The sequence below is a fragment of the Nelumbo lutea genome, chromosome 5, assembly GCF_056320005.1.
Source record: "Nelumbo lutea isolate HS-2025 chromosome 5, American lotus-T2T, whole genome shotgun sequence".
Classification (NCBI taxonomy): domain Eukaryota; kingdom Viridiplantae; phylum Streptophyta; class Magnoliopsida; order Proteales; family Nelumbonaceae; genus Nelumbo; species Nelumbo lutea.
The window spans coordinates 71462729-71489584 of record NC_142688.1 but is presented as its reverse complement, the minus strand read 5'-3'; the positions used below and the strand labels follow the sequence as shown (position 1 = coordinate 71489584).

The 26856-nt window shown below is 39.1% G+C and overlaps 1 protein-coding gene across 10 annotated transcripts in view; it reads right to left on the bottom strand.

Moving 5' to 3' along the window:
* LOC148852865 (acyl-CoA) overlaps positions 1–26567 on the bottom strand; it is a 99566-nt gene extending 72999 nt beyond the window's left edge. For 2 of the 10 annotated variants that reach the window (XM_088945628.1, XM_088945633.1), the window contains exons 1-6: positions 26280–26567; positions 25597–25743; positions 25326–25508; positions 16622–16704; positions 16287–16485; positions 14725–14846 (exon numbers count right to left, since the gene is read on the bottom strand). In XM_088945628.1, coding sequence (XP_088801754.1) covers positions 14725–14846; positions 16287–16485; positions 16622–16704; positions 25326–25508; positions 25597–25743; positions 26280–26366 — 821 coding nt within the window. In that variant the 5' untranslated portion in view covers positions 26367–26567. The remainder of the gene's footprint in view (positions 1–14724; positions 14847–16286; positions 16486–16621; positions 16705–25325; positions 25509–25596; positions 25744–26279) is intronic. The other 8 variants (XM_088945630.1, XM_088945637.1, XM_088945631.1 and 5 more) reach the window with 7 other exon arrangements.
* Positions 26568–26856: the final 289 nt, after the last annotated feature.

The following is a 26856-nucleotide window of genomic DNA, read 5'->3' as shown; positions in this document are numbered from 1 at the left end:
GCGGGCAACCTCAATACCAAGGAAATAACATAGTTGTCCCAGGTCTTTCACCTCAAACTATATAGCAAGGGATTCTTTAACCTTTTGAATCTCAGAGTCCCAATTCCCAGTAATCACAATGTCATCAACGTAGACAATCAATACCATAACATTCTTCTAGTTTATTTTAACAAACAGGGTATGGTTAGATTGGCACTACTTGAACCCAATTTGTTAAAGAGCCAAGTGAAATCTGTTGAACCAAGCCCTTGGGGATTGTTTCAAACCATATAAAGATTTTTTTAGTTTGCAAACTTTCCCTTCACACCCTTGTGCTACAAACCCAAGAGGTTGGATCAAGTAAACTTCTTTCAGATCCCCATTCAAGAATGCATTTTTGATGTCCAGTTGGTGGAGTTCCCAATCAAATATAACATCCAAAGATAGTATAAACCGAATAGTGTTCATTTTAGCAAGTGGGGAAAATGTTTTTGCATAATCGACCCCATACACCTGTGTATACCCTTTCGCAACTAGCCTGGCCTTATATTTCTCAACCGACTCACCTGCTCTATGCTTTACTGGGAATACCCATTTGCACCCCACTGGCTCCTTGCCTTCAGGAAGATTCACCAAATCTCAGGTGTTGTTTTTGTGTAGAGCACCAATTTCTTCCTTCATTGCCTCTGTCCATTCAGGTATAGATAAGGCCTTTGCAACACTTTTGGGAATGGAGACACAATCAATGGTAGTCAAAAAGGCACGAAATGAGGGTGCAATGTTTTCATAGGACAAGATTTCCCTGAGCTCATGAATCTTTTCTTCAGTCAGATTTCCCTGAGCATTTGGTTTGTGAGTTGATGATGAGGTGGCAGTATTAGTAGAAACAGATTTGGTTGAGGCCTGATAAGCCTTATGTTGTCCATCCTTGGGAGGCCTAGTCAAGCATTCCACTATAATGTGTCCTTGCTATTTGCAGTAGGTACAAAAACTTTTCTTCTTGTAGTGGGATTCCACGTGACCGAATTCTTTGCATTCATAACACTGCAACTTCGAAAAGTCTTTCTTACCATTCTGTTTGGTGGCTAAAAACACAATATCAATCCCATGTTCCTTCTTCTGATCCAGTGTAGATAAGGTAAGAAGACGAGTTTCCTCCCCTAACAGCTCTCCAAGGATTGCATCAAGTTTAGGCACTGGTTCTCTACTGAGAATACTGAAGCATAGAGTTTCATAATTAGGCTTGAGGTGCATCAAAAAGTGCATGGTCTTTCTCTTATTGAGATGCTTCTTCATAGTCTTCACACAACAATTTATAGACAGATCCCCAAAGTGAGCCAGTTCGTATTCAGTCCAGAGATTTACAAATCCTGCATAGTATTCCTGAATCCGCTTCTCCCCTTGAACATAGGAGAAGATATCAATTTCAATCTTATATTGCCTAGACATATTTGACTGCTAATATACCTTTTCAAGGTATTCGAACATGTCATGGGCAGATTTGAGACCTCTCATCAGAATACTGGCATCCATTGAGATAGACCCAAGTATCCATGAGGTAACCTGAGCATTCTCGGTTCTCCACTATTTCAGCCCTTTGACATTACTGCCGTCAGGCATGAAAGTGGAACCGTCAATGTAACCCCACATGCCTTTCCCTTCAACAAAATATTGAAAATGAAATTTCCAAAGAGCATAGTTGCTCCTATTGAACTTAACAAAAATAAATTCATTCTTTTCCAAAGACATAATGAAAAGGAAACAAAGTAAAGGCTAATCGAATCAAGCAATAAAGTAGTAATCAAGCTATGGGAGTCAAAGAAACTAATAATAGAAACCTCTTACAATCACCAGAAATTGTCCAAGTTCCAGCAAATGGAGAAAACTTGAAACACAGTCCAGAAAAGGAAAGTCTGGATGCAGCCGCCCATAAGAGATGTATAGATCTCTCTCAAAACTTCTCAAATCACGATGAAAATTTCAGAATATGATGAGAGGGCCTAGGCAACACTTCCTTTCAATTTGTCGAAAGTGCTAAAATAATTGATTTTATGTTTGTCAGGGTTTGTTTGGCTGATTAAAGCCTTTTTATTTTAATCTATTATTGTACTATCACTTAGTAGGGGCACAAGGCTCATTTCCCTTCTTATTTTTTTGCCCTATATATTATAATGAAGCTGGTGCTGCCAGTACTGTTCCATTGCCTCAACACTTCTTCCTTCCTTCTCTTCTCTTCTCTTCTCTCCTCTTCTCTTCTCCTCTTTGTTGTAACCTTCAATCAGATTTATTGTCAAGATGGTATCAGAGCGTGGCCATTGAATCTGGGCGATCAAGTGTCTTCTCCAAGCTGCTGAATATGGGCGGAACAGAGGAGTACATCTGGGTTGATCGAATCAGACCTGCAACTGGTACCGCCCCATTTTTTTTCTTTTCTTTTCTTCTCTTCCCTTGGTCATGTACCGAGAGGAAAACGAATGGACCTGAACCATTGAATGTTGGCACACCCTTGTGAGGTTTTTCCTCTATTTGTTTTGGATCGTGTGATCCTGTACCTGTGAAAGGCTGTTGTAGGTCACGTATGACCTGTTTTCTCTACTTGTTGGCTTGATGCCTTGTGTGTAAGGATCTCCCCTTGTGATTATTGCTTGTAGACCTGCTGAGAAAACTAGTAGGCTGGGACTGCTACTCCGTACAGGTCTGAAAATCAGATCTGTCATCTTGTTTATTCTGGAAATTGGTGTTGGTCTTGTGCTCAGATTAAGTCCAAAAACTGCAGTGTGGGTGGACTGATCACTTGTTGTGTGTGTTGTTTTTTGTTCTAATATAAGGAGGGATCCTAAGTTGAAGTTTTTTGATAAAAAAAAAAAATCTGTGTTGACCATGTCTTCTGAGAATTCTGCTACTTCAGGGATTTCTGGAAATCAAAATGGGGTAAGTGGGGGAATGGATATGAGTTTCCCCATGGCTGTCATTTCCTTTGATGGTCTGAATTACCTTGAATGGTCTAGGGGAATAAAACTCTACATCGCTGTTAGGGGAAAAATAGGATACATCAATGGGAAAGTGAAGGAACTGAAGGGCGAAAGTGCTGAATATGATAAATGGAACCAAAAAAATAGCATGGTGATGTCTTGGCTCTTGGTTTCCATGCTGCCACAGGTGAGAAAAACTTTTATGTGGGCTGAAACTGCTTGTGAAATATGGGAACAAGCAAAGTCCACCTATTCAGAGAAGAGACACTATGCCAAGATATACCAACTGCAAGCTGAATCGTCCACTTGCAAGCAGGGAGAAAGGAATCTCTCGGTGTACTATTCAGATCTGACATCGATATGGAAAGAACTTGATCACTATCAGAATGTTAACTGGAAGTGTGATGAGGATGCAAAGGCATACAAATCACTTGTATCTCATCAACGGGTATTTGCCTTCCTCTTGGGGCTGAATCCTTCATATGAGTCCATCAGGGTGCAAATCTTGGGAAGTAAAGACTTGCCATCAGTTCAGCAGGTTTATGCCTTGGTTCAGTCAGAAGAAAGTAGAAGAAATGTGATGAATTCTACAGAGGGGGAGCTAGTTGCTTTAGCTGTCCGGGGAAGTTCAGATACTAATGTCAGAGGTGGTTCTAAGAAGGGTGGCTCTCAGAAGAGAACAGATGATAAGAGTAAGCTTTGGTGCACTCACTGCCAGAAGGCAAGACACACCAGAGATACCTGTTGGGATCTCCATGGAAAACCTAAATGGGCACAGGATTTGGGTAAGAAATCAACAACTGATCAGGGCAAGAAACCAAGTCAGCAGAATCAAAAAAGGTATAACTCAGCTAATATGGCATCTCAAGAGACTGGTCCCATGGTAACTCAAGAAAGGCATCCCAGTTCTGACCCTAAGGAAGAGATCATCAACTCATTCCATGACCATTTGGAGTTATATGGTAGGACTCTTCGCCAGATGGATATTGGTCCTACTCCTGCCTCTTTTGCATCTGCTTTAGGTAACACTACCACTACCTTCCATGTGTCATCTCGTACCTCTGATTCCCCTCGGGTAATTGACTCCGGAGCCTCAAACCACATGATCTATAAGTCAAACTTATTTCAGGCATACAATCTTCTCTCTGAGAGAGATAAGGTAAGATAGCTGATGGTTCTTTCTCCACCATAGCCGACCAATATCTCTCCCACTCGGCCTTACCCTTTCTAACGTACTACATGTTCCTAAATTACCCATAAATCTACTTTCCATTAGTAGTATTACTCACTCCTTGAACTATTCAGTTACTTTCTATCCGTCTTCATGTGTGTTTCAGGATTTGGCCTCGGGGAAGACGATTGGTAGAGGAAGCATGGTGGATGGCCTCTACGTGTTGGAGAATAAAGTTGGTCTTGTGGCTACAGAGTCTTTGAGTTCGTCCAATGAGAGTCAAGCCTATTTATGAAATAGTCATCTTGGTCATCTTTCTTTTGAGTCGTTAAAAGTTATGTTTCCAAAGTTGTTTGAGTCTTTGTCAACGAGTCAGTTGCAGTGTCAGACATGTCAATTGAGTAAATATTGTAGAAGCTCTTTTCCTTTGAGAAATAAAAGATCTGAATTTCCGTTTCATATTGTTTATTCTGACGTTAGGGGCGTTGTTACTCTACCTACTGAGGTTGGATATAAGTACTTCATTACCTTGATCGATGGGGTTCAAACAATGCTAGTCAAATCACACACTATTTGTAAAGAAAGGTGAAGGGAAAATTGCAGCTCTAATTGTGTATGTGGATGACATAGTGATCACAGGAGATTGGGAGGCTGAAATACAAAGACTAAAAAAGATCTTAGCCACTCAATTTGAAGTGAAAGATTTAGGCCCCTTACGTTATTTCCTTGGAATTGAAGTTGCCCGCTCTCACAAGGGCATCTTTATTTCCCAATGGAAATATGTACTAGATCTACTAGAAGATACAGGCAAACTAGGGGTGAGACCAATTGACTCACCAATTGAACCTAGCCATCATCTAGGAGACAGTCAGGGAGAGTTCTTGAAAGATGTGAAGAAGTTTTAGAGACTTGTAGGGAGACTCTTGTATTTGTCTATGACCAGGCCTAATATTGCTTATGTAGTGGGTGTCCTTAGTCAGTTCATGCACAATCCTAAGACAACTCACCTTGAAGCTGCAAAGAGGATCCTCGGATACCTCAAGAAATTTCCTGGAGCTGGTTTGCTGTTCCAAAAACATGGACATTTAAAAGTGGAGGCATATATTGATGTTGATTGGGCAGGGGCAGTTGATGGCCGAAAGTGTACCAATGGATATTGTGCCTTTGTAGGGGGAAACCTAGTCACATGCAGAAGTAAGAAGCAAAGTGTGGTGGCTAGGTCTAGTGCTGAAGCAGAATACAGAGCTATGTCTCATGCAGTTGCTGAAATCATGTGGATAAGAAATCTGTTAGGAGAACTGGGTTTTACAGTTAGCAACCCTATGTCATTCTATTGCGACAATAAGGCTGCTATCAACATTGTAGCGAATCCAGTTCTCCATGATAGGACGAAACACATTGAAGTGGACAAGCATTTTATTAGAGGGAAACTTGTAAGTGAAGAAGTGTGCACCCCATATGTCAACTCAGAAGAACAACTTGCATACATCTTCACCAAAGGCCTTCATCATGTGCGGCATAATGATTTGTGTGACAAGTTGGGCATGATTGACATCTATGCTCCAACTTGAGGGGGAGTTTTGAAATTGTTAAAATAATTGATTTTATGTTTGTTAGGGTCTGTTTGGTTGATTAAAGCCTTTTATTTTAATCTATTATTGTACTATCACTTAGTAGGGGCACAAGGTCATTTCCCTTCTTATTTTTTTGCCCTATATGTTATAATGAAGTTAGCACCGCCAGTACTGTTCCATTGCCTCAACACTTCTTCCTTCCTTCTCTTCTCCTCTTCTCTTCTCTTTGCTGTAAAATTCAATCAAGTTTACTATCAAGACAATTCTTACTGTAAACTGATGTCATGCGAGAGAGATCTAGTGAAATCTCTCTCCCTAGATGCGCAAAACACAGAGAACAGGTCTCTAGAGAGATCGAAGCAATCCAAAGTCAATCAGCAATGGTTGAAGTTGTCAAACTGATCAAAAAGGAGGAGATAAGGATTAGAGAGCAACCTGCTCTGATACCATGTCAGTTTGTGAGAAAGTGTAAGAACAAGGAAAGTGACAAAGGTTCAGATCTGTAAGGGTTGATCAATCTAATCGAACCAACCCAGAAAAGTGATATTTATATTAATCTTAGGTAAATGGACAAGATTGCCTTTACAAAGAGAACAAAAGAATTGTACACTAAAGTACATGCCTATTACAGTACAAGAAAGAATAATAAAGTATAGTAGAATTACAAAATTACCCTTCAATAGTTCTTCTACATAATCATCAATAGCAATAGGTTCAGTAATGCCAAAGGGAACAAGGTACATGGATTTTCCTTCAAAGAGTTAGATGGTGCTGGATGTATAGTCTCAAGCTGCTCCACAACCTTTGAATTCAGTTGTCTCTTACGGAACCTCAAGAAGACACGGAATGGAGAGGAGTTAGGAATAAAGGGAAGAGGAATTCGAGGAGCTTGCCTCTCCTTCACACTGTTCTTCCCCTGAGGAGAGGCTTGGAAGAAGGATTCAAATTCAAAAAAGGACACATCCATCGATACAAAGTATTTACGAGTGATAGGATTGAAGCATTTCTATCCCTTCTAGGAAGATGTATAACCCAATAAAACACAGGGAACAGATTTAGGATCCAATTTACCCCAATTTCGAGATAGATCATGAACAAAACACTTACAACCAAACACACGTAAGGGAATAGAGAATAAAGGGGATTGAAGGAAAAGAAGTTGATGTGGGGCCTTGTATTGCAAGAGGCGTGATGGCATACGATTGATAACATAAGTTGCGGCCACCACAGCATCAACCCAAAAACGTTTTGGAAATGAATGTGAAGCATCATACTACGAGCAACTTCAAGAAGATGTTTGTTCTTCCTTTCAGCAACGCCATTCTATTGTGGTGTTCTGGCACACGAGCTTCTATGAAGAGAACCATGAGAGGAGAAAAACTCAGCTAAGTCATGATGGAAATATTCCTTCACATTATCCGATTGGAAAATCTGGACCTCAACATGAAATTGAGTAAAAACCATGCAGTGGAAATCTTGCACAATCTTGGGTACTTCTTCTCTAGAATGCATAGGATATATCCAAGTGTATCTCGAATAATGATCAATAAAGATGATAAAATACTTGTGTCCACTCTCAATAGGTATGTTTACAAGGCCCCAAACACATAAGAAAAGACAACATGGAAAGACAAAGTAGATCTTTTATTGTTTGATGGAAAAGTTGTTCCACAATGCTTACTCAACTAACATGTTTGACAATGTAAACTAGTAATAGACATAGACTTGAACAATTTAGGGAACATAACTTTCAAAGACTCAAAGGACAAATGACCAAGGCGATTATACCACAACCACGACTGACTTTTTGTAGACTAACTCATAAGACTCACAAGAGCCAATGCCACAGGACCAACTTTATTCTCCAAGATATAGAGGCCATCAACCATATCTCCTTTACCAATTGTCCTCCCCGAGGTTAAATCCTGAAAAATACAAGAATGAGGAAAAAATGTGACACAACAACTTAAGGATTGAGCAATACTGCTCATTGATAACAAATTAATAGGAAGCTTGCGAACATGAAGGGTATGGGATAAAACAAGGCCATCAGGAAGGGATACAGATCCCTGACCAGCAAAATGGATAGAGACCCATCAGCAAGTCTCACTTTATCCCTTCCAGAGAGAAGAGTGTAGGTCTGAAATAAATTTGACTTACCAGTCATATGGTTTGATGCCCCTGAGTCAATGATCCAAGATGACTCGGAAGCAGAGGTACACACACGAAATGCAGAAACACCTTTACCTAATGTAGAAGCAAGTGAAGTAGAAGGGGTAGGAACCAACCTATCCATCTACCAGAGAGTCCTACCGTACAGTTCTAAATGATTTCTGAAGGAGTTAAAAATGTCTTCCTTGGGATCAGAACCACTAGGATGCTCTTGGGAAAATCCAGTAAACAAATTATTTGGTTGGTAATCTTGTGCAACCAGATTCGTAGAAGTAAATTTCTTCTAAGGAGGCTTCTTTAAGTGTCTTGATTCTTGGTTGCCCACTTGGGCTTCCCCACTAACTCCCAACAGGTCTCTCGAGTGTGTTTAGGCTTTTGATAGTGCATGCACCACAATTTGTCCTTGTCCTCACTTTTCCTTGATTCTCCCTTTTTCATTTTGATGTTACCCCCTCTTGCAGTCAGGGCAACAAGTTGCTCCCCCTCAGAAACATTCATTAGATTTTTTCTGCTCTCTTCAAATTGGACTAGGGCATATACTTCCTAAATTGAAGGAAGTTCCCTGCTTCCAAAAATCTGCACCCAAAGAGGCTCATAAACAGGATTCAGCCCATGCCAGAAAGCAAATACTCGTTGTTAGGAGACAAGTTTTTGTATGCCTATGCATCCTCATCATTCTTCCACTCAATAGTCTAATAATATGTAGATAAGCTACGGTCCCCTTGCTTACAAGTAGATGATTCTGCTTGAAGCTGATAAATTTTGGCAAAGTGCCTCTGTTCAGAATAGGTTGCCTTGGCTTGTTCCCAAATTTCACAGGCTGTGTCAGCCCATATGAAAATTTTCTTCACATGAGGTAGCTTGGAACCTAACAGCCATGGCATAACCATGCCGTTTTCTTGATCCCACCGATCATGTTCAGTAGTACCAGAATTTGGTTCTTTTATTTTTCCACTAATGTAACCAGCCTTCCCCCTAGCTGTGGTATACAGCTTGATTCCTTTGGACCATTTCAGATAATTTAGGCCATCAAAGGGGGTAATAGGCATAGAGAAATTCATGTTGTCCATTCCCCGTTTAGGTTTTCTTGATGGGAAGTAATGCCAGAGGTTGCTGAATCCTCAGTAGCCATTTTTCTCTAAAAAAACTTTACTACTGATTTTTCAAAAACAGACTGAGATAGAAGGTTTGTACTTCTGTAGTTTAAAAAGGCTCCGAATATAGTTTTAGCCGGACTGTAGGTCAATAAACCTTATCCGAAACACTTCAGCTTAGATATCAATGCTATGGTACATACCTGGCTTCCATGACCTACAGTCAATAGAAAAACCTTAGGAAAAATCTCCTTACTGCATTCAGCTGCCACCACAAACCTAGGAAGACTCCTTACTGCATTCGGTTGCCACCACAGAGTTCTTGGCACAGCGACCAAGAGAAAAGAGAGGAAAAAACAAGGACTGAAGGTTGCGCCCAGATGAAGAACCGACCTGAGAAGGTTGCACCCAAATCACCCATCTCTGATACCATGTAGTTCGACAGTAATAAAAGAGAAAAGAAGGAAAAGAGAAGAAAGAGTGTTCTGTTCTGTATTATGGCTGGCGGCGCCCTAAGTTAATATTTATACTTAGGGCAACAGATTATAACAAATAACATAGGAAAAAACCAAAAATGCCCTTACTGGGCCGCCACATGTTACAACAGGTTTGATGCGTCCTTCTTTTAGAAGAATTTTGATATGCATATTCCAGATGTTTGAAGGTGTTTAGTTATTTTTCTGTACTTTTTGGACTGAAATTACAGAGAATTTCGGAAATGGTTCTTCCTTCTTGTTTGGCTGATTCTAGCTGTTTGAATATGTGAGACCTAAGTCATTCAGATCAGCTCAAATTTCTCTGAAGACGGGAAGTGGTTTCATATTTTTTTGAGACTAGAAAAGTTTTGGGGATTTTTTCTTCCCTTATAGTTTGCCACAAGCTTCTTTTTTTGCCCTTTTTTACTACTAAATTGTGACTGAACCCGTTTGTTGGGATTTGTCTTTGGTCCAGTTCTGGCTAGGGTGCCTTGCAACTGGTGAGAGAGTGTTCTTGGAGTAGGGCTTGGTGTTCCCAGAACCATGGAGCCTCCCCAAAGATATCCAGATTACCTCCAGTGTTCTTCCTAGAAGTGTTGATGTCACTAGTGGGATGATAACCATAATGAAACTTGATGGAACCAATTTCCTTGAGTTGTCCCAATCAGCTAAGCTTACTATCAGGGGACAGAGTAAGCTAGGATTTCTCACGGGCAAGGAGACTAGACCAAAACGTGAAGATCCAAAGTTTGCCAAGTGGGAATAAGATAATTCTTTGGTAATGTCATGGTTGGTATGCTCAATGCAACCACATTTAGCCAAGAATTACATGTTTCTCTCTACAACGAAACATATTTGGGATAGAGTGACAGCCACCTATTCCCATGTCAATGCAACCACATTTGCCTAACACAAGGAACTCTAATGGGTGGCCCATCTCCTTTTAGGTTCAAAAACATGTGGTTGGAAGATCCCAACTTTGTGAAAAAGGTCAAAACTTGGTGGCAAGAATTAGGTAGGCGAGGCTCAAAGAAAGGGTTAGCTTCCTTAGGAGACTAAAGAAACTAAAGGAGAAATTAAAATCTTGGAACAAGGATCTCTTTGGTAAAGTAGAGGAGCTTAAAGAAAGAATCATTTCAAGGATTGAGGAGTTGGACAAGAAAGAAGCTCTTAGAAGGAAGAGATGGAGGCTAAAGTGTCAGCTGGGAGAAGTTCTATGGAAGGAAGAGATTCTTGGAGACAAAAGTCTAGATGTAACAGGCTCTTCTTGGAAGGGGATGGAAACACAGAATTCTTCCATTCTATAGCTAGTGGTAAAAGGAGAAAATACCTAATTTCTAGGCTAGAAGTGGAAGGCCATGAGGTAACCAGAGAGGAGGAATCTATTAAGATTTTTGTAGACCACTTCAAGGGCATTTTCTTGAGCCTTGGGGAGAGAAGCCCTGACCTACTGGATTTTCAGTGGGATAGAGTGCCTGAAGCCTTGGCAACATCTTTGGAGAGTGTTTTTACTGTTGAAGAAATTAAAGAAGCTGTTGGGCTGAAAACTAGGAATGAGGCATATTGAGGTTTAAGGGGACTCCAAGGTGATCATCTCTTGGGCTAAAAACAATAGAACTACTCCGTGGACTTTCAAACAAGTGATAAGGGAAGTGGAAAAGGTCGCAAGGGAGATAGAGGCTGAATTCAAATGGGTTAGAAGGAGTGCAAATGGGCTAGCTGATTATCTTGCTAAACAAGGGGCTTTGAGGCAACAATTGTTTTGGGCTGCAACGCAAAGAGGGACAGAAATATGTAATAGTGTGGGAGCTCGAATCCCATACACAAAGTTGTAAAATTTTTAACTCTAATCTCAAATAAAATTCTCCATTGCTGATAAAAAATAGAAATTAAAGAAGCTGTTTTCTCAACGGAATGATGTAAAGACCTAAGACCGGATGGTTTTTTCCTAGCATTCCATCAGGAGTGTTGGGACTTTATAAAAGAAGACTTGTTAGAAATCTTTAGTTAATTTTATTTTGAAGGGGATTTAGGAATAAATCAATATTCATTGCCCTAATCCCCAAGAAGGAGGCAAAAGTACCAAAGGATTTCAAACCAATAAGCTTAGTGGGAAACCTCTATAAAATCATCGCAAAAGTTTTAGTTGGGAGGTTAAAGAAAATCTTACCACCAGTAATCTCACAACATCAAGGTGCCTTTGTGGAAGGGAGACAAATTATTGATCAAATTCTGGTGGCAAATGAATGTTTAGCACAGAAGAGAAGGAGAGGGAAGGGTGTGGAGTGTAAACTGGATTTATAGAAGGTATATGACTTGGTGGATTGGTCTTTTCTCCTAAAAATAATGGAGAAAATTGGGGGGAGAGGTGGAGGAGGTGGATTAAGGGTTGTTTAAGCTTAACGCGTTATTCTATACTAATTAATGGTGTGGCAAGAGATTCCTTTCTAGCGAAAAGAGGTTTGAGACAAGGGGATCCTCTATCCCCCTTTCTTTTCACCCTAATTTCTAATGTTCTAAGTAGGTTGATTTTGAAGACTGACCAGAGCAATTTATTTTAAAGGTTGGAGAGTAGGAAGACTTGAGTTGATAGTCACACATTTGCAATTTGCAGATGACATCGTTTTATTCTGTGAGGGAGCCAGTCAATAAAATAAAAGGAATTTGAGAGAGCTTATCAGTTCCTTTGAATCTGCTTCCAACTTAAAGATAAATTGGGGAAAGACTTGTATAGTAAGGATCAACTTAGAAGAAAAAAAACACATGAGTGTTAGAGAACTTTATAAGGGATTTCCTTTGGGATCCTAGGATAAAAAAGGGACCACCTAGTAAAATGGGAACAAGTTAGAAAAACAAAGAAAGGGGATCTAGGAATAAGGAACCTTATCCACAAGAACACATCTATTTTAGGAAAAGTGGCTTTGGAGGTTTCTAGTGGAAAGTGACAAGCTATGGCACAAGGTTAGGCAAATGAATAATGGTAGCATCTTCTTCTAACTCAAACTCTCTTTGGAAAGAAATTCAAGAGGTATATCCAACCTTTTTTAACTTCATCGAATTTTATGTGGGATGTGGTTTAGGTTCCTCTTTTGGGAAGATCTCTAGTAGGGTGAAACTCCTTTCTGTTCCCTATTCCCTAAACTTTATTCAGTGTCTAACTATAAATCTCAACCAATTTCAAACTTTGTTTCCTTCTCTCAATCAGGATTGTGTGGAACTTTGGTTTTAGGAGGGAGTTAAAGGATAATGAATGTGAAATAATTTATTCAATTGCTAGACAAGCATAAGTCAGCCTTCTTGGGTCAATCTATTGAGGACACTAAGGTTTTCTCCACCTCTTCTGACAACATTTTTACATGTGCTTCTTTTTCAATACCCTTGTGCAATATTCTAGTGGAGGAGAGAATTTTGCAGTGAAAAAGATTTGGAGTAAGCCCATTCCACCCAAAGTTCAAGCAATGTGTTGGGATGTTTTTTTTTCTGGAAAGGTGAACACCTATGACATGCTTCAAAAGAGGAAGCCAAATAAATGCCTATCCCCTCACACTTGCTCTCTTTGTTTTGCTAATGGTGAATCCCTTCCCCATTTATTGATCTTTTGTCCTTTTGTGCTCTACGTTTGGGAGTCTTTTTGTTCTCTCTTTGGTTACAAGTGGAGCTCTCCCCAGGATGTAATGAGCCTTTTCAGCTCAAACTTCTTAAGGCAGCCAACAAAAAGAGGTCGATCTATGTGGAAATCATTTAGGACAATGGTGGTTTGGATTGTTTGGGAGGAAAGGAATGCAAGGATATTTAATGAGAAGTACAAGCCAAAGGAAGAAATTGTGGAAATTATAAAGATAGGAGTAGCACATTGGGTAAAAACTCTTTAGCTCTTTCAAAAGTTCTCAATGACCGGTATAGTAAGGGCATGGAATGAAGTAGCATCCTCCCCCAAACTAGAAGAAAGAAAGGTGATGGAATGGAAGCCCCCAAGTACCAACAAAATCAAGTTAAATTTTGATGGAAGATCTATAGGAAACCCAGGTTTGGCAGGCATTAGTGGTGTGTTTAGAGATACTTCAAGCAAAGTATTGGCAATGTATTCAAGTCCTTTGGAAGTGGGTGACTCTCAAAAGGCTCAGTTAGAGCTGCTACAAGGTCTAAAACTTGCTAAACAAGCTGATTTTAAAAACTTGGAGGTTGAAGGGGACTCGCAATTGGTGATCTCTTGGGTTACAAATAGGGGTAATGTTCCTTGGATTTATAGACACTCTTTAAGGGAGATTGAAAGCTTGGGAAGGGAGCTCAATACCTCTTTTACTTGGATTAGGAGGACTGCCAATGGGATGGACAACTCTTTAATTAAACACGGGGTTTACAGGCAGCGGCTTTTTTGGGCTGTTTTGTAATATGTTGTTGGGCATAGTTTGTATTTCTGTTTTTCTATAACCTGTTTCACTCATTTGTTAATAAAATTCATCATATTGCTGATCAAATAAAAGTCTAAAAGAGGCCCAATTCCATATTGTTAATTCCCACAACATAGATGCAGATTAGGCTGTTTGCATTGGTGATAGGAGATTTACATCTGGGTATTGTGCATTGGTTGTAGGGAATCTTGTTCCTTGGAGAAATAAGAAACAATAAATAGCAGCTAAGTCCTCAGCAAAGGCAAAGTATAGAACTATGGCACATGGTGTGTCAAAGTTGATATGGCTTATATCTCCCTTAGAGGAATTGGGCATTCTTTATGATAAGCCAATGATGTTATATTGTGATAATCAAGCAGCTATTAATATTGCCCACAATCCTATTCAACATGATCGAACAAAACATATTGAGGTAGAAAGACACTTTATACAGGAGAGGTGTGCACTTGGTGAAGTATGTCTATGTTTCATTGCACCTAAAGAACAGTTAGCAAATGTTCTCACCAAGGGAGATTAGAAGGCAAAGTTAAGAACAATATGTAAGCAAGCTAGGCATTAATGACATCTATACTCAACTTGAGGGGGAGTGTAGAGATGATAGGCCAGATGCTAGCAGTTCTTAGAGGGCCTCTTTTATTTTACTTTATGTTAATAGGCCTTATCTTATATGGGCTTATTAGTTATTTATCTTAATGTTTATTGAGTTACCGACCTGTTAAGGGTGTTTATGTAATTTAATAATCATTAGTGTGGATCTAATATAAGTATCAATTAGGTGACTGGAGAAAGATAAATTTCTCTCTTCTCCATCTCCCTTTTCTTCCAAACCACATTCAAAGATAAAATTCTCTCTACCAAATGCTGCACTACTTACTTTCTATAATCACGATTTTTCCAGTGGTACTGCATCCCTATCCTTTGCAGAAATCCATGTTCCTTCATTTTGTTCCACTCATCTTCAGATGGAAAAGTAACATGAAGTGATGAGACCTGGAACTATCAGAAGACACAATAATCATGGTTAATGCTCAAATGTTTAGTGGCTTGACAAATTACAATGATGACCATTCAAGGCCATCATAAATTTGACTAGAAGTGCCCAAAACAAACTCAAATCAGTTATAAGAGCTAAAATAGATATTACACACTATGGATTGGGTATCAATATTGGAAGATTTCAAAGACATGATATGGACAGTGTCTAGATTGTTTATGCATCTTTTGTATGGTTTGTCTCACTCTGTATGTGAAAGGAACTCTACCATATATATTTATCTATTGCATATCATTGATAATACTACTTATTATCAGTTTGGAAAACAAGGATTGTTTTAAAGTAATGACATGCATAATAATATAGGAAAGGAACTTCAATAACCCTCAGCACATTAACCATATGAATGAGAAAAATTCACATACTTCCAAAGTTCTTTAGTAAACTTATAGTAAATCCATGGACCATATACTCCCTTCTCCAGCAACCTTTGACTATTCAATTCTTTACTTCAGGCAAATACAAGACTTGAATTCAATATTTAATAAAACAAGGATCAGACCGTAAATTAGTACCATGAAAGAACTATAATCTGTAAATGTTGCACATTAATTAATACTATGCAAGACTATTCACTTTGTTCAACCTCCTGACCACAATAATAAGAAAGGACTTTCAATCATGTCAAATCTAAGTAGACAACAGATGGGGTACAAAGAAACCACTACAAAGTTGCAAATACATTCACCTTTTGCTCAAAAAATAAGGGTAAATTACAAATACCCTACCTTGAGTTTTTAAATAATAACAAATACTCGCCCCAAGTTTCTAAAATTACTATATGCTTACCCCAAGTTATTTGATGGTTATAGATGCCCTCACTTTGTCAAATTCACACGATATATTTAGACTGTCATAATGATAATTTTAACTTTGCCAATATTGGATCAAGAAAAACCCTGCCAATTATATGGTGCTCTTAAACCTTTTTAAGGGCCAAACTGCCCTTTTTGTTACATTGTTTGAACACTTTAGATTAAATAGTTACATCTTTCACTTTACTTGTCTGTAGGACATTTGTCTTAAAGTAAAAGGATATTGAAACTGAACAAATTGAAGATGATAGAGTTATTTTGCCTTTTGGTGATCATATATCAAACATGAAAGACCAAGGACAGTATTCGTAATATACTAATCGGAGGCATAGTTGACATTTAGAATAAAGATTCAGTATAAATGTAAAATTTACGGGTACATAATGTCATTGTGCATTTTCCATTAAGAGTGTCTACTTCTGAGTTTTGACTAGAGGGGTAATTGTAATTTCAGAAACATAGGGTGGGTAATCTATTATTGTTGGAAACCCCAGGTAGGGCATTTGTAGTTTACCCAAAAAGTAAAATTAAAAAGACTAGTTATATCCTTCAAATTGGTTTCCTTACCTTAGCTGTCATATCCTTCAATGCAGATACTATCTTGTCAAAAACCTGTTCTTTGTACCAGGTGTTACGGATTAATATCCTCTTACCAGTTACAGGAGTAAATGGTACACAACACTGCAATTTTGGATAATATCTAGATCCATAACTATAGTAAGCATCTGCCCAGGAATGATCAAAGACAAATTCCCCATAAGAGTGGCTGCCAAGAGAAAATTTAAAATAAATGAGATATTGACAACCTCAAAATAGAGAAAGAACTTTAGAGCAAAAACAAATGCAGTGTTGTCAAAGAATTCCAAGGACATGATATTTTAACAGTATAGAAGATGATAAACCTTTTAAGATAAAGTGGAACAACACCTATGATATTCTTTAATTCATCCTGAGCAATGATGTGACGTGGTAACCATCCTGTCTCCTGAAATACAAGTGGGGGAAAAGTGTAAGGTTTGGGTTAATGCTTTCAAACCATATACAAAGGATATGCCCAATGTGAAGCTCAGGGAAAATGCCCCTAGGCTCAACCTTGAAGCTCATGCCTGAAACTGTAATGCATATACCTCGTGCCTTGAGATACCTTACGTGTATGTCTAGATATAACTACATGCATGCCTATGCTTATGCTTATGTGTATGTATATCTGATTATATCTATGCTTGAGCATATTTAAAGAGGTACTATTTTACATTTAAAGCTTCTTAATAGCGATTAAATGATTTGTAAGCTTTTAATATTCTCATCATTCTTGTTTATGCAATAAGCTATAATAAAATATGTTTTTCTTGTTAGAGTCGACAGTACAGGGACATTTTGGTCTTTTGACTACCTAGTTAAAAGTGAATGGTCTGTTTTTATTCAAGTTTAAGTTATGTGTCCCATCTCTAGTAAGGGACAATAATGTCATTTGTAATTCAGCTTATTCACTATAAATACAAAGTGGGTTGGCTGGGCTGGGGTACTTTTTCTCTCCTAGACGAACCCTTCTTCTTCTTCTTCTTCTTCTTCTTCTTCTTCTTCTTCTCATACTTTGAACCTAGAACTGTATAGGATTAATCTACCTATTTACATGGTACCAGAGCAATAAGGAACCAGTTCTATTTTTCTTTTCTTTTCTTTTCTCATCGCCCTTCGTCTTCCTGAGATCACCGCCAGCCATATCAGCTTTTTTTATATCTTCTAGACAGATTGGAAGTTCAACAAGGGGCCAAAAAGGAGTGGTCATTGTTTGTTCTTGGAGGTAAATATGCCTCCGGTTGCTGTGGTGGTGTACTAGATACCCTCTATTCAATGATACGAAGAGGGCTGATTGTGGACAGGTATGAACAGAAATCTCTATTCGCCCAGTAGTGGACTGCGGCTGCTTTCTTTTAGTCTAGATTTCATTTATGTGGCAGTGTGAATTGATAGATATGCACATAAGCCTCTTTTCCTTCTGTTTATACCCGGATATGTGAGTATAAAGTAGGGTTTTTAAATGCTGAATTCATGACAGCAGTAGTGTGGTCATAATTATATTCTGTTGAGTAGTGTGTGGTGTGGTGCTGAATAGTAGAAAGTGAATACTTTGTTTATAATAGTAATTCCTTTGTGAAGTGAGGTGAATCAGTTAAGATGGCATCAACTGGAGATGGGAGTGACAATAAAACAGGTGTTATGAATTCTCTAGATTACTTAAATGTTCAAACGACATCTGATGAAGGAGAATTTGGCCCGACCTCATGACAAGGGGACACGTGGACGTGACCCCGCATAAGCGACAACTCGACATGGTCAGATCAACACATGGACATGACTCAACGCGAGTGACAGCTCAGCGTGAATCAGCTCGCTACAAAGCAAGCTCGGGTAAGCTAGTACCCCAAACTAAAGCCACTTCGAGTTAAGATCGTCTCGGAACCAAATCGTGACAAGCGAAACCAAGTTCGTTATAAATCATGCTCGGACCGATGGATCACCTCGGTCCAAGGGTACTTCAGCATTCATGTCAAGGTAGACCTAAGGAGCGCAAGCTCGAGGAGCTCGCTACCAGTCAGCCTGCCATCGAACAGCTCGATATCCTACAGGCGACTTGCCTACCGTTTAGACCTCCGAATGGCAACCTCGAGGAGCACACCACAGTACTCTGTATCTTATAGGGTCGTACCTCGTAACAGTCACATTAGTTCACCAACTCCCCGGTTCTGACGGGAAGGGATAGTATCACCGTTTGACGGCGTGTGATAGTATTACCGCTTGACAGCGTATGACAGTATTACCGTTGGACGGCGTTTCGCCCACTTAACACGCAAGCAAGTCCCGTCACAGCTGGGATCCGGTAACTGTTCCGCCAACCCGCATGGACCCCAATATATAAAGACTCTGCCCCCACCAGGGGCAAGGTACGTTCTATTCTCATTGTTGTGTGTGCAATCTCTAGCTCTCTCATTGCTATCATCCTCAAGATCTCTACTATCACTGTGCTCTAACTTAGCCATCGGAGTATCCTCGCCGGGTGAGCCACCCCGGGATCTCTGACTCAGTTCTTTCAGGAACACAATTTTCGCCGTTGCTGGCAGCCAAATCATATCCAGCAAGGAGCAACCGGATTACGCCACATCAACATCTATTAAGTTGAATGGTGAGAAATATATGTCGTGGGCCAAATCTGTGGTGTTTCTAAAAGCCAAGAAAAAGGTAAAACATGTGAGAGAGGAGAAACCCCCCTCTAATTCTCTAGGGTTCAGTGATTGGGAATAGGAGAATGCACAAATTATCATCCTCTATGCAAGCATGAGAAACATCCGTAATGAGCTTAATGTATATCATCCTCTAAAACCGGATGTTTAAGTTTAGCAACATCAGCGAGAGCAACTTGATGTGACAAGGTTTCTAGTGGGTCTGAAAGCTGAATATGAACCTGTTCGAGCACAAATACTAGGGGGGTCTGCTCTCCCCTCACTTGAAGAAGTGTTTGCCCATCTTCAAAGGATATCTATTGATTCTACAAAGTCTTCTTCTCTCTCGGATAGATCTGGTTTTGTGGTGACTAGAGGGAGAGGTCATGGAAATAGAGGTGGTGGCCATGGGTTTCCATGAAACCGAGGTGGTCCTATGTTTATGCAACATTCTCGAATTCCTCGTTGGGAAGCAGTTCTAAGAATAATTAGGTATCTGAAGGGTGCTCCAGGTCATGGCCTGTTATACAAAAGTGGAGGAACTCTTTAGATAGAAGGGTATATAGATGCTGACTAGGCTGGTTCTATGTTAAACAGAAGGTTAACTACAAGATATTGAAGGGATGAGATATCCATCGTATGGACGCCCAAATCTTGCGGAATAGAATGGGCGAATTTCAAAAAATTTCTCTCCATCCTACTAGGAGTCGTATTCCCTATTTTAGAAAAATCACATTTTTCAAGGATCAATCTTGAACCATAAATCGAACCAGATCTAAACAAAAGCAGTAGGAGAGGATATACCTGATACGGAAAAATAATATCTCCCAACGAATGTGTTCACGCCCAAGGAAGGATCCAAAGACTGCTCCCACTAAAGATGGCGTAGTGCAGGATGTAGTAGAATCAACAGTGTTCTTCCCAAGAACCTAATCCTTCACAAGAATTAGCAGGATGGCACGTGAGCACAACTTCCTATCAGACCCTTCACAAGGAACTGATATCAAGATCGAATCTTGATTTCTCCTACTGAACTGGAGATCGAACTAGCAGGTGTGGCGGCAACAAGAGAGGATTTTCGCAAATGTGCTGAATTCTCTCTTCTGTGATTTCAGCTCTGAAGACGGGTGGTGAACTTGTGTGTTTAAAGGCTGCCGCCCCCTCCTCATTTTATAACCTTAAAGGGATCAGCTCCTAATCCCATTAGAAGTTGCTGATCCAAATCATATTTGGATCAAAATTCCCTTTAAGTGATAAGGGTAAACCCTTATCTTATCTGCAGATTAGATCAGCATTCTCCTAATCTCATTAGGAGGCTTCCAGATCTGAATTACATTTAGATCTGGACTCTCTGAGTGAGTAGGGTTAAGACCCAATCCTATCTGCTAATCCAATCCCAGAATTCGCCCCTTAATTAACTGATCAAATCATCCCAGTTCAAAATGGGCTTTAGGCCCATTAAGGTTATGTGCTCACTTAGCCTTCCAAACTACTACCCAGTTGGACTTCCTTGTATGGTGTGGGACCCAAACATTGATCTACACATCAGCCACATGGGTTCAGCCCAGCCTTTGTTACAAGGCCTGGCCAAATACACTGTTATGGACAGTGCACCCCTTGAAACCCATCACATGGGCTCTATGGACCCAACACTTATCTTAAGTGTTCCCTGGGCCAAGCCACCTTGTAACACCTATTGACTGTGGGCAGCAAGATTATCCCATCAGGCATTACCCTCAATGGTCTTACACTTATCCTCTCAGCCCATAATAATCAAACACTGCCCGACAAGAGAGGACATCTCCCTCGGCTACAAGGAACAGTGTTGCACTCTCTACTCACATGGATCCTGGGAATTAAAACATTTTGCAAACGTTTGAAAACCATAATATATATACTTTTATATCTCATATAAAATATATTTTGCAAAATAAATCTCAACGATTGAAATCGACTGCCGGTAGTCTTGGTTTCCATCAGAGAGAGTGCATCCCCGATCATTACCTTTGTCCGACAAAGGAGCTGATCCTATCACTATGATCACTCACTCAGATGAATTCTCAGACTGTCCCAACATACCCAGGTTTTGACCCCCGCTAAGGATTTCACTGATTGGCATATCAAAGACAACCCAATCCAACACCTAGTGCAGTATCATAATCGAGTCTAGGGGTCAGGTGTAATTTTCCGGTTTTGCCATCAATCTCCAAGGTCCAAGGCAATACTGGAAATCTGGTCCGGTTCAAAGATTCAATTAATCCTACACTGCATGTGCCTTGGGTCTCACCCTAGCGGCTGAGACAGGCCACCCCAACATTTGACAGCACACCAGTGTCAACCTTGGCAGGATAAATTTCCCCGGAATTATCCAACGGCTATGAACATTCTAAACTAACACGAGTCTCATAAGTATCCAATTTAAGGGTATTACACAGAAACACACCACAAGAACATGAATCAAATATGTACTTTATTCATTTACAATAAATTCATAATGTACATCATTCTGATTGGAGCTAAGAGCATACAACTGTCTAACAGATATTGTACCTTCCTTGGTGACAATCTAGTAATTTGGAATAGCAAAACCCAAACAATGGTGGCAAGGAGTAGTGCAGAAGCTGAGTACAGGGCTATGGCTCATACTACATGTGAACTAGTATGGCTGAAGAATTTGTTACAAGAGATGGAGTTCTCAATTGACAGACCCATGAGGTTATACTGTGATAATCAAGTTGTTGTACACATCTCTTCTAATCCAGTCTTCCATGAGAGAACAAAGCATATTGAAGTCGATTGCCACTTTGTAAGAGAAAAAGTGATTAGTAGAATGATAACTACATCTCATGTGAGTTCAGGAAACCAGTGGGCAGATCTATTTACAAAGGGGCTGTCTCAGGGCATAGTAGATTATATATGTGACAAGCTGTGACTATGTGACATATTCTCCAACTTGAGAGGGAGCGTTAGAGTCAACAGTATAGGGGTATTTTAGTCTTTTGTCTACCTAGTTAAAAGTGAATGGTTTGTTTTATTCAAGTTTAAGTTATGTGTTCCATCTCTAGTAAGGGGCAATAATGTCTTTTGTAATTTAGCTTATTCACTATAAATACAAAGTGGTCGGCTGGGCTGGGGGACTTTTTCTCTCCTGGCTGAACCCTTCTTCTCTTTCTCTTCTTCTTCTTCTCATACTTCGAACCTAGAACTGAATAGGATTAATCAACCTATTTACACCTCTTTTGCATGTTTCTACACTTTTCATATTGGTTTCATATTTTCTTAGAAAATAGTAGTTCATAAGGCTTATGCCTCATACATCTAAAGGTTTGGTGCCTCACTTCGCACCTAAATGTTTTTAAACATTCTATGCAATCCTACATTAGACTCCACTTGATTATATGGTACTACATTCTAGAAAAAAAAAAGAGGGTAACATTTAAGTTGAACTACACATTTTTATATTGTCAAATTTAAAAACAGTCACTAAAAAGCAACAAATATACCCATGGTTTAAAATTTCCTTAATTTCCCTAATATTTTCATGACATATTTCCATTTCCATAGTTAGTGACACAAAATTTTACCATAATCGACATTTCCCCAATGAACACTACTAGCACTATGTGGAGTATAAGAGATAGTTTCCATCACATATTTCCATTTCCACTTCCATGGGTAGTGACATGAAATTTTATTGGAATCGACATATTCCCCAATGAACACTACCAGTACTATGTGGAGTCCAAGAATATTATAACATAAGTTGGTGGCAATATTCCAAATATGTGAAGTAACAATGTTATTTTACGCGTAACTTGTATTATAACCACTTTGAACTAGGTCAATATTCATTTCAAACATGAAGTTGCATATTAATTTTTTGTTCGTGTAATAGATTATATAGATGATCTATTACAATCATTTACATTTTCTACGAGTTTAAATTTTACTTTAAGTTTTTAACTCATTCTATTATAAAACTCTGAATCTTAAGGTTTACAGAGCAACTTTAGAAGGTATTTTTTTGTCTATAACCTTAGTTTCTTAGCTTTGTTTAGTGATTTAAAAAGGTGTGCCTATGCTTCTTTTATCATTTCATCAAATATCATTCTATATTTTACAATGTTTCCAACATGTCTATGATTTTTACAATATTTCCGACATTTCTGACATGTTTCTTATATTTGGGTGACTGACATTTCCACTGACATCGACATTTTAAACCTTGAATATACCAACTAATTATCCGGTTCACCAAGTAATCATCACTATTTCTCAAGGCAAACAGTTCATTATGTCAAGACATCTTAATATATGGTCCCCCTCCTTTCTAGTTTTTTTTTTTAATCTATAATGCAATACCTTGTTAAATGACCAAGAATTACAATCTACAGCAATCCCAAGAGAAAATTTGAAAATTGGCAAAGAGGGACCCCAAAGCAATGCAGCAAGGCCATATCAATCATCTTCACAAAATACACAAAAACTCGCAAAAGATGGCAGGGACAGCGCCTTTACTGACTTACATATTTTGGTGTTTAAAATAAAAGGAGAATTACAAAAATGTCCCTAATTACAACTTAACAAAAAAATACAATAAAACCAGCCCAATAACAGTCTAATAGCATTCTTAACAACACTCTCCCTCAAGTTGAGCTGTATATTCCCAACTTGGTACATATATCAACATGTCGGGTACCTAAAATACCCTTGGTGAAAATATCACCTAACTAATCCACAAATTTTACATAAGGAATGCAAACTTCACCAGCTTCAAGTTTCTCATGGATGAAATGTCTGTCAACTTCAATATTCTTTGTTCTCTCATGCATCACAAGATTGTAAGCTATATTAATTTTTGCCTTGTTGTCACAATACAATGACATTGGGCTGTGAACTTCAAATCCCAATTCCTTTAACATATTCTTGAACCACAACATTTCCGCAACTCCATGTGCCATGGCCCTATACTCAACTTCCACACTTGACATAGGAACCACCACTTGTTTCTTGCTTCTCCAAGTTACCAAATTCCCCCCCAACAAAGGTGCAGTAACCTGTGGTACATCTCCCATCATCAACTGAGCCTGCCCAATCAACATTAGTGAAGGTCTCTACCTTCAAGTGGCCATACTTGGAAAAGAGAATACCTCTACCAGGATATTTCTTCAAGTACTTTAGAACATGCTCTGCAGCGGCAAGATGAGTGGTCCTAGGGCATACATATACTGGCTTAGCACCCCAATAGCATAAGCAATACTATGCATGGTCCCAATAAGTCTATGCGACTACCTTACATCAAAGAGGGGTGCAGAGATGTGGAACATTAATATGATTATTTGTGGTCCCCACTATGGCAATGTTTCTTTATGTTATTTATGTTGTTGTTAGTATGTTAGCTGTGTTAGTTTGGTTATTTCAATTATCTTTTAGCTTATGTAAGCAATAGGGGCAGTACTAGAATTTTATCATGTTTTAAACTATTAATATAAATAGCTGAGTGGGGCGGCAACTCAAGTTATGACCCACACTCTTTTCTGATTTCTCTCCTCTTCGTTTTCTATCTTCTTCTTCTTCCTCTTCTATTCTTTGCATACTTTCTTATTGAATTTACATCTAAATTAAGACTGATTACAGTCTTTACTAAACAAGTTGGTATCAGAGCCAACCTGGGGCTTCTCATGTGAGTCTAATCAAGCCGACTGCATGAGAACTTCCTAGGGTTGGAAGTTTTATCAAGATTGGCCAATCGGCTGGTTCTCCAAGATTGCTGGTAGAGTGCGGCAGATGCCCAAGGGATTGTAGAACCTTGGAAAGTATCCAGTGATCAAGAAGAATCAGAGAAAATGAAGGAAGTTCAAGATTAGGGTTCAGACTGAGGATTGGAGGTGGCAGCCAGTCTGTTCTGGGTAAGTTTTAGTTTGTTTTTGAGATCGACATCAATCTGAATCTGATTAGAGTCATCTGGAAGGAGTGGCTGGAAGTTTTCTGATTTCTCTGGATCTTTTTTAGGGTTTTTCTAACCCTACGATCAGTTCAAGATTTCTTTTGATTATAAGTACAACTGTACAACCAAAACATTCTTATTGCTCAACTCCAAGTAGGCATTCTTTCTAATGTCAAAGTGGCCCAAATACCAGTGTTAAATTGGTTCTTCTTCATCATTTTTGAACCAGAAAATCCTCTGGTCTTCTTTTTTTTTTTTTTCTTAAGCTGTGAAGAAGATGTGCCCAACAAACTGCATAGTGCAGTCCTGGAACCACAAACTGCGTCCAGTGATGCCCAAATATTGTTTTCTGGCTCAAAACCACAGAGAAACAAAATCAAATCACAAACCAAACACCCCCTTAGGGACTCAAAAATATATGAATGATTAATAGCTTACCTTCACCGCACAACCTGACTCTTCTAAGCTTGAAAGGAAACCATGGGTAAGAAATGGATTGATTTTTTCAGGGCCAATAGCATCCACAGCACATGCATCCCACTCGTTTGGTGAGACCTCTGAGATTGAAGAAACCACTGATAGAGATATTTTCTGGGGTCTGACCTCATTTGATGAGGCTCCCTACGTGTAAAAAGGTAACAGCAGTATTAAGCATAGAAATGAAAGTGTGATAAATAAAACATGCTAAATAGGAGCAACAAAATAAGACCTCTAGGCCAGACCCTGTCACAGTAAACTCCCCCAGTGAAAGATCCATTTCATGTACCTCCACTGTTTTCCTAGGCCCCCAAAATATAGCACTAACTTTAGATGGATGTTTTGAATTTTGGAAACTTTGTCTTGAAGGTGACTTCACCTACAATTCAAATAATTGAAAGTTAAATTTTCATTTCAACAATTAGTATACAACAAAAGAGTAACTCAACAAAGAAAATGCTTTTCTTTTTTTTTTTTTTTTTTGCACTCCAAAAAACAACATTATATTAGATCTTTCATAGTATTTACATCTATCTGACCATCAGGACAGTCTATCAATAATTTTTTACTATATATACAGACATTATAGTCTAATTTATGGGCTATTTCATTTTGAGTCCAAGGGGTGTACCTAACCCTGCAGATTTCATGACCACATTAAAAAGGGTTTTCTCAACCCAGTTCAACACAACAGGAGTTATTTACAAACAAGTCATTTACACAAGAACTTTAGTAACTAGTTAGTAACTCCATCGTGTAGTAAAAAGTACACAGAAATCAAAATAAAATTCAGTAGCGATAATTAGAACGAAAAAAAATGAATCAACAGATTGAGCTTCTCCATCCAAATCTAAAATTAACATAAGAAAATGCAGAAATTAATGAAATATTAAAAATGGGGCAGAAAGTGCTTACAAGCTGAGGTGGGTTTTGGCCGATAAAGGCCGAAGGTAAGCGCTTGGCAAGGTCTGTAAGAGAGTAGCAGTTGCAAACCACTGCCATGGCGGTTGGTTGGTCTTCTCGACTCGAGACTACAGTCGAATTAAAATTAAGTTTCGAGCCGAAAAACCCAAACAAGCAAACTACAAAGATCTATATAAGAAATTGCTCGAGAAGCCAGACGTGCCACGTGGCAGTTTTGAAACCAGAGTAAGAATGAATATCATCATGGAAATTTGGAGATCACTTTCGTTTTCAATAATCGTCAAAAGGAGAGCTGGGGATGATCATTTATGGCCCGGCCCGCGAATATCCGGGCCTGGGTAGCCATTTTTCTGTCAGGCTCGGCTCGGCCCGGCCCATCAAGCCCACACGCAATGCATTCTGGGCCTGGGCTAGGCCTTAGCCTGACTGGCCCGCCCAGCCCAGAAATTATTTGTATATGTGTAACATATATGTGGGATGTATATATAGTATTATATATTAATATATACACAACAATTTTGTAAATATGTTTTTCTGTAATTATGAATACAAAATTAAATTAAAATTA